Raw genomic sequence first — 8,328 nt, 5'->3', positions numbered from 1 at the left:
CAGATCAAATGAAAGAAAGCTAGCTCGCTGCAGAATGGCATTCCAAAAGCACAGAAAGTCAAGAGAGCCTCAGAGTTGTTGTGATATAAGAACAGACCGACCCTGCTCGGTGTCTGTCTGAGAATCTCTTGGGTCCACAGAATGGTAGAACCAAAAAAATGGAAATGGTGCTATAAACCCCCCCCCCCCCCCCCCCTGTGCAATTAAGCGTTGCACTTTGTTTGCACCGTCCTGCAGTGTAGTTTGACCGGACTGAACTCAGACAGTGTCATATTTCATAAATAAATCAGTTTTATTTGTGGCATATAAAATTAAATCATTTTACAATTTATTCCAGTATGACACATAATATCCAAATAAAGTAGCTACATTTTCTTGATAAATAATATTAATAACAATAATAAAAACATTCATTCATCCTTTGACATGTTTCGCTTTGTCTTTTTCATGAAGGGAGTTCAATAGCTGCCACAAAACATGAACAATAATGCCCACGTCAGGAAGGAATGAAACCACACACTTGTTAAACAAGTCCAGAGGTTACATTTCGGTGTCTCGTTCTTAAGATACAGAATGGTATGCTAATTGAAGTTGCGTATGTGCATACCTACATATACACACACAAGTCTACAGTCTGATGTCATGTCTGATGCAAAGGATCGAAATATACACAGTGAATTGATATCAGCGACTAACATAAATGTACAAATATTAATTACATCTTGCTCCATAACGAAGCTACTTCTGATGCTCCATTAATATGAAGCAGTTCTTAGTTAAGAATGCTGATGTAGTCACAGCAAACAGTGCACTTCATTAAGTCCTCATGATGTAAGCCTGCAATTCCTTGGGAATCTAGTTACAACAAGAAGCTGGTAGTTGATTGATAGTCTATTTACACCCCTGCATTCATCTGGACTGCCATTGGCTGCCAGCGCTGCTGATCATCTCTTTCTCTTGCTGAGGGGTTTGGATCTCCTTCAACAATCAGTCTCTGAACTTGTGGATGTCGTTGGAGAGGCGGTAGAACGGGTAGGAGGCTTCGTTAGCATGGGGACAGTTGTAGGTGCACTTGCAGGACTCGATCATCATGACGTTCTTGTTGAAGGTCTCACCGTCCTCGCAGCGGAACTTGACGCGGATGGTTCTGGTTTCGTGGGGGCTGCAGCAGCGGCTGTCCACGCAGGCGCCGCAGTACTTGGGCCTGTACTTTTTTAGGCTGGAGCAGCCGGCGTAGGTGAACTTCACTGGCTGACTGGACTTCTTGGTTCTGCTGCACTTCTTTCCTTTCTGTGGAGGGATAAACAATGAGGAGATGGGGGTCAGTCATGCACTCAGACCCAGAATGGACGCATTTCCAGTAACATGCATGTCAACATCACATCCAGTCATGGTGGCTCAAGCTTACCTTCAGACTGGAGTAAGGTGACTGGGTGCATAGCCGCACTTCACAGATTCTTGTCTCTTTGACCAGCTTGCACTCGCTGTTGTTGTTGGTGACTCTGGTGGAGATGCCTGTTCCACAGCTCTTGGAGCACTGGGACCAGGGTGTGGTTTGGACGATGCACTTCTGGCTGTCAAACACGTGGACTTCAGGCTGTGGTCTGAAGGCTAAAAGCATAAATAAAAGACATTAGCATCTTAGAATCCTACATATTTTAAGATATACTATGTATATATCCAGAAGAAGAAAAAACATTTCAGGATGAAAAAGAGCTTTCTTACCAGCTAGAGACTTGAGTCCTCCCTTCACAATGGAAATGAGCTCGTTCCTGTTGGTGAGGTCTCTTTCCAACTCATCAGTCATCATGTCTTTGCCAAAGATCTTCTCCAGAATGTCTGTCTCCTTGGTGTCATCGCACACCCACTCTTCGCAGCACTGGCCTGCTACCTTGACCAGTCTGGGGTTGGCACAGCCCAAGTTGGGCAGGGAGAGCTCCTGCGGGCACAGCGGGACACATCCCACTGCCCCATCGATGCATGTGCACTGGTGTTTACAGTTGGGCTGGAAGCTCTCTCCATTCTGGTAGATCCTGCTGTTGTACTCGCATGGTCTGCCTTCTGACTTGGCTGCAAGGGGAGGGAAAAAAACAAGAGGAAAGGAATGTTATTCTTTCCTGCTCTGTGCAGAAATGTCTGCTTTAGACATCACATGGCTGCCAGGTAAGGATCCGTTAAACTGTGAAATTCTTCAGGCTGCCTGAGGAGTCCCCCCCCCCCCCCCTTCCCCACAGTGGGCTGTCTGTACTTTGAGGTTTAGTAAGTTTTCCTTCTATTTGCATTCCACAGTGCTGAAATCACGAAGGTCCCCATACTCCTTAATTAAACCCTCTTATTTGACAAAACCAAACTGAAATCAACTTCAGGCTATTTCAAAAGCATGCACATCTGGAGCTGGATTGGTCTTTGTACATACCTCGGCAGATGCCACGAGTAGTAGCGGCAGCAAAGCTGGCCCCAAAGTTACACTCCAGCCCTTTAGTGTGGTCACAAGGCTCGGTCAGGCTGCAGTCCTCGTTCAGCTGTCTGGCGCAAACTTTGCAACAGCCGCAGCCGTCCAGGACGACGCTCACGCCGGGTGCGCACTTGGTTATCTCCAGCCGACAGTCACACACGGAGGGACAGGAGGAGGAGGAGAGGACCTGTACAGCCAACAACCAAATCTACTGTTAAAGACTGACTATTAAGTCACAGCACACAGGATATCCCTAAGCTATACAAAAAACGGTCAGCATTTCGTTTAAAGAAGCATTATTTCCCTCTCAAAAAATACTCCAATAACTCTCTTTCAGATTCAAATAAGAGAAATAACTCACCAAATTGAGGCTTCCGAGGAAGGCTACGGCAACAGTAAGCATCAGCATCTTGAATATTTCTTTTCTTGTGCGTGTTCAAGAGGAATCCTGTTCCCAGTTGTATGAAAAGTTAGTCTCTATTCGGAGGATTCCTTAAGTATTCCCTCACTCAGTCGTCTTGTCTCTTGATTTGATTCGCTGGTAGGATCTTCTGTTAGAGGCTCCTTTAGAGTAGATGAAGCTCTCGGTAAAGCGGTTGCAGTCTGCTGAGGTCCGGCCACCTCCGGACTTTTATACCGTAGTGGGAAGCTGACGTCGTTCCTGGGCTGCCTGCTGAACTGTTCCCAAACTATGCCAGGAATGTTTCTCGGCGCATTTTCCATCCAAGACCTAAGCTCCACCCTGTCTAAACCTTTCTCTTTTTTTTTTTTTTTTTCTTTCTCAAATGGATTTTTCCCCCCTGGATCCCATCTGAACACACTTTTCCGTCTCATATTTTTCTCTTCTTGTTTATCCCCCCCTTTCCCTTTCTTCCTCTGCTCGCTTCTCACATCTATCAACCCAAGTTCAGAGGACTTTTCGGTAGAAGTAGTAGTGTTTTATTGTAACTTCTATTTCCTGTGATCTTTCTCTTCTTTTTGCTTTATCGACACATGAGTGAAAGAGACAATTTGATATGTTATAGCTTCCTGGTTTCAGTGCAACCCTTCACGGGTTTTACGTTGTAATACGGCTTACTACTGTTATCATTTGATTAAACGCATAATAAAGGCATCGCAGAGAATATCATAAAGTAATATGCTAAAAACGTGCCAAAAAGCGTACGGATTATAATGTTACTATAATCTTCCCCGGAGGAATATTAGACTTCTTGTCATATGTGTGCCAGTGATGCTTTTGCTGATTAAAGCAATTGGCTGAACACACGTGTATAGCATGTTGCAGTGGCCACGTTTAAAATAGCTTTAGGTTTTTTCTCTGTGAGTCTAAAGGTGTGGGCAGAAATACGTTTAACAGCGTCTATTTCTGGCTTTCCAGTGCCTTTATTCAGAGGAGCTAAGCGTTTCCAGATGCGCGCAGAGCTCAGACGTAACAATATTGCCATATTTGGTATGGCAGTAGCCTACATTATTAACATATTTCTCTCCCTTTGGCCAGCAGACCACAAAGCATTCCTGACAGCTTAAAGGCTTGTTAAATATGTTCTTCGTGCAGGGAAATACCTTTGCATTCATTCCTTGAGGCAATTTGACTTTTCACGCAATGTGTCCATCACGTTTCGGAGGGGGGGGAGTGGGTCCCGTAGTAGGTAAAGTGATCCAATTTTTCACCAGAGATGTTGTGGTTGTTGGTGGGGGGAGACAAATACATGGTCTTTCTCCTTTTTTCTTTTCTTTTTTTCTTTTTTTTTTACGACGGGGGTCTCAATAAGTCTCCTCAACCGAAGTTTTCTAATCATTCCGATTGATGAAAACGTTCCACAGATGGAAACGAAGTGCGTAAAGACGCAACACAAAACCATTATTATTGCCATGAATGGCTGGCAGATTCCAAAGAGGACATCTCGCATGAGGGCAGAGTGTTTTATTTGTGTGTATGAGGATCGGATATTTCCCGACTATCTCCCCTGTAACCTCGTGTAGTTTTAACATGACGATACAGTGAGACAGCGCAGCACTGAACAGGAAGACTGGAGAGCCTCCGGTGAGTTTGGACTTCTTTTCTTTTTCAGTTTAATCTGCGGATTGTGGTTGAGACTCCGATAAGTAATCAACTTTTCCCTTTACAAACCCTGCATCATCATCGTGCTCCCGTTATATGAATATGAGTCATAGCAGCTGAAAGTGATTCGTAACAGATCCTATTTATTCAGCAGAAGTTTTTTTGAGGGTCGTTGTATATCCGATTTGGATATACTGGACACTGAAGCTGTTTTCAAATGTAAAGTAACCCGACTAATGGTTTCTCCTGGAGGATTGGGTTGTGGGTGATGTGTTTTTTATTGAAATAATGGCCAGTGCAAACTTCTAATATGATATTCATATGATTACATTGTGAACAGATCAATATAGTCTATGTCTGTGTGAGTATTTTGCCTGGAGGTGTGCCTGTGTGCGCGCAGCCTGTTTGAGCAGGGGGTGTGTCCGTGTGAGCACATGGGCAATGCTCTCTTGTGTGTATTTCCAAGCTGCATTATGCTAAAGTGTGTCCACTTGCCCATGCTGATGTCCAATTTAAGATTTTAAAGGGGCACTTCATTGATTTTACACCATCAACATTGTATTCACATTATCAACATCACTTTACTCATCATGGCGGACCCATGAAAACAGCTCGTGGGTTCTTGTGTAGTTTGAAAAAAACAAAAACTGATGATGTCATCAACTTGGTTTGGGCTTGGAGACTCAATCAATATGTTTAACTGAGAGCCTGCCTTACAAACTGTGACCATGGACTTTAAAATACATTTCCCAGGGAGCAGTTGTTGAACAAAAACATAGTAATGCATTATGGGAAATGTGGGATCTAGTATTTTTAGAGCTTTACCTGAAACACTAAACGTCAGAATATCTTGGCGTTGATTGTGATCATTCTTGACGTACAGTCTCTCACAAGTCTCCTAACTTCGTGGAAGTACAATACCAATTTGGTGTGATACCCCTTTAATGTCACTGAATTGTTTGGACAGCAGGTCTTATGTCATGTTTTGTTTGATTGTCCTCTGCTATGTTGACCCAAAGCCTCTCCAGTGTGTATGTGCATACTGTATGTGTGTCTACATGTGTGTGTATGGCCGCGTGTGTGCATCCGTTTGTGTGTTACCGCGATAGGAAACAGTGTTGTCATTGTACGTCAATGGAGAATAACACGCACTAATCTACATTCCTTAATTACCCACTCAGTTCAGGAAATATTCCAAAAGCTGGACATGTCTCCGTGTAGCAATTGCCCTGGCATAATAGTTTCCACTAAGGCTGTCTGAGTACCCCCATCGCACACACATACATACCCCCCCCCAACAATAAGGAGGGGGGCTCTTTCCTTCACAGAAATGATCATTGGATTATGCTCACAGCTCTGTAGCATGGATATCAGAGCAGTTCCAAAACCTCCAGCTGGGATGCTTAAATGATTTCACTGCTCACCAAAATTTGAGAGATGATTGTGTGTTTCGTTGTGGCTCATTGTAATGGAAACTAATTTTTAGATCCCACTAGGAGCACTCACAGTTGAAGAGACAGCAGCCCTCTGAATCGGTTCCCAGGGAGTCTGAAGCAAGCGGCCCCTCAGCTTTCCCATTTATGTCTAAGTGACAGATGGAACATTTAAACAACTGATTCCATTGTAGTATATTCAAGATAAATGTCATAACTGGTATGCAGTATGTTCTAGCAACACTTCCTTTCTCTGTCAGCTCATGGAGCAGCAGGAAGTCTGCTGAGTTATGGATCGTTCTCATGTGAACAGGGACAGAGATGAGGCCAACGATTAAAATACTGACTCAAGTTCTTCAGAAATGTAGATGTGATTAGGCAGAACTCTGCAATCACAGTTTAACAGGAATTGTATTGAATTTATTTATGTAAGTTTTGCTGATTGTTTGAAAGGAAAAAGGCTCAGTCCAGGTTTAATTGATGTGTTTGGTCATTTTGTCTTTGTTATTTTGGCATCGTCTAATGAAAAGGCCTTGGTTCAGGAGGGCTATTTCATAGCTCAATTTATTGAGTTATTTCATAACATGCCACTGCCAATAAAGACGTTGTTTCCTGTCAGGGTAAATGTATTTGTGTTGGCAAAAACAAGAAAATAATCATCCTCATTTTCCAGTCTTGATTACTTTAAAGGACACACATAGCTTACCACCATCTTCATCATCTAGCATGTTTACAGTGCATTTCAAGTCGTCCAGCTACTCAAAACGTTTTACACCAAAGTCAACATTTACCCTAATCACACACACATTCATACACCGGTGGCAGTAGCTGCCATTTAAGGTGCCATTAGGATTTAATCTAATCTTTCACTCACACACTGATGACTTCGGGAGCAATTTGGGGTTCAGTCTCTTGCCCAAGGACACATCGACAAGTGAACTAGAGGAGCTTGGGGTCGAACTGCTGATCTTCTTATTAATGGATGACCTGCACTACATCCTGACCAATTGTTGCTCAAAACACTCAGTGCAGTGATATGTTAATTTAGTGTAAAAGGCAAAAGATTCCTCAATATCTAACTCCAGCGTCACATTGGCTGTGCTTTATTGACAGTTCTACAATCTAGAGACTGCATTGCCATCTATCTTGTGTTAACATCACATATTGCACTGAAAATCTATCGTTGAGCTTCAACAGTGGAGGAAAATGGCAAAAAAACTCTGTAGCAGACAAAATCTGTATCACACAGCCACAACGTTTTTTTTTAAAATGTGATGTAAGGCGGTAAAAGAAGATAACATGGTTGTCTTAATGAAATAGGGTCAGTTAACATTCACACACCAATCACACGGCTCTGTCAAAAAAAAGAAAATGACACAAAAGGAACCTCCTCTTTGTTAAAAAATGTAATCACCAGCTATGATTCTTTGGAAAAGAACACTCCATTTCTGTCAAAATGAATCATAGTGAAGACGAGTTCGAGGGAAAATTCCTTCAGATGCGTCCTGTATAAATACAGTACTTAAGGGATAAAGATGGAGATATTTCATGCTTTCTCTCTGTTAACAAATCCCAGGAAAAGACCAAAGCCAACAATGTGTTAAAACAGGAGTTATAGTGCATAGGAAACTGTACAGCAGCAGGGAGATGTATGTTGGATTTGATATTTATTAGGACCTACCTTCCTACGTATCTATAGTCGGGGCGACTGTGGCGAAGTGGGTAGCAAGGCCGTCCTTCAATGGTGGTTCGATCCCCGGCTCTACTAGTCTCATGTTGATGTGTCCTTGAGCAAGACACTTAACCCCATAATTGCTCCTGCAGCTGTGCCTACGGCGTAGAATTGTGATAGAATCTGAATTGTAAGTCGCTTTGGATAAAAGCGTCTGCTAAGTGACTGTAATGTATAATGTTTAACATGTTCACCATCTTAGTTTAGTTTGCTACCATGCTAATTAGCACTAAACTCAAAGTTTTTTTGTGGATCGGATTGGTCGATCAACCAAAGTTGCCATAGCTAAAAAGGCCAAACCAGGAAATGTAGATGAGCCAGACATTTTCAGCAGCCTATTTAACAACCGTTCTTTAGCAAAATTCTGACCCAGGCACAAAAGAAAATGAAAGATATGACAGTGCAACTCTCAGCAGAGATGCGACAGAAGCAAGATGGCTCCATTATCAGCTACTGCCATACACTATGTAGCTTACATATGTTGTCGTATATCAGATTGGTGTATGCTGAGCCGGATGAGGCCCGATGCATGAATAACAGCTTCTAAAATGTAAGGACCTTCTGTATTTGTTTCTTTTATATCACTTTCATTTGAGCCCTTCTGGGTTTTGTGACAGATGGTCAGACAAAACAAGCAATTAGATGT

The 8,328-nt window shown here is 42.8% G+C and overlaps 2 protein-coding genes across 2 annotated transcripts in view; one reads left to right on the top strand and one right to left on the bottom strand.

Annotated features, from left to right (window-relative positions):
- Positions 1 to 304: 304 nt before the first annotated feature.
- Positions 305 to 3,037, bottom strand: ccn1 (cellular communication network factor 1). Its single transcript, XM_079157530.1, has 5 exons — positions 2,817 to 3,037; positions 2,417 to 2,642; positions 1,726 to 2,070; positions 1,409 to 1,611; positions 305 to 1,290 (listed from the first exon to the last, which is right to left on the bottom strand). The coding sequence occupies exons 1-5, from the start codon at positions 2,862 to 2,864 to the stop codon at positions 988 to 990; spliced, it is 1,125 nt and encodes a 374-aa protein (XP_079013656.1). The 5' UTR covers positions 2,865 to 3,037; the 3' UTR covers positions 305 to 987.
- Positions 3,038 to 4,361: 1,324 nt separating this feature from the next.
- ddah1 (dimethylarginine dimethylaminohydrolase 1) overlaps positions 4,362 to 8,328 on the top strand; it is a 71,328-nt gene continuing 67,361 nt past the window's right edge. The window contains exon 1 of the mRNA XM_079157246.1: positions 4,362 to 4,499. The gene's annotated coding sequence lies outside the window, so the exon portion shown is untranslated. The remainder of the gene's footprint in view (positions 4,500 to 8,328) is intronic.

The sequence above is a fragment of the Pholis gunnellus genome (genome assembly GCF_910591455.1).
Source record: "Pholis gunnellus genome assembly, chromosome: 4".
NCBI classification, from domain to species: Eukaryota; Metazoa; Chordata; class Actinopteri; order Perciformes; family Pholidae; genus Pholis; species Pholis gunnellus.
The sequence above is the reverse complement of the archived record's forward strand: the minus strand, read 5'-3'. Positions and strand labels throughout refer to the sequence as shown.

What these genes read in the sequence shown, in the direction of transcription:
- ccn1 (XM_079157530.1), bottom strand. Translation starts at nt 2,864, where the DNA reads ATGCTGATGCTTACTGTTGCCGTAGCCTTCCTCGGAAGCCTCAATTTG. An exon ending in TCCTCGGAAGCCTCAATTTG is followed by an intron (nt 2,643 to 2,816) that starts GTGAGTTATTTC and finishes TTGGCTGTACAG; the next exon opens with GTCCTCTCCTCCTCCTCCTG. An exon ending in AGGACTCAAGTCTCTAGCTG is followed by an intron (nt 1,612 to 1,725) that starts GTAAGAAAGCTC and finishes TTATGCTTTTAG; the next exon opens with CCTTCAGACCACAGCCTGAA.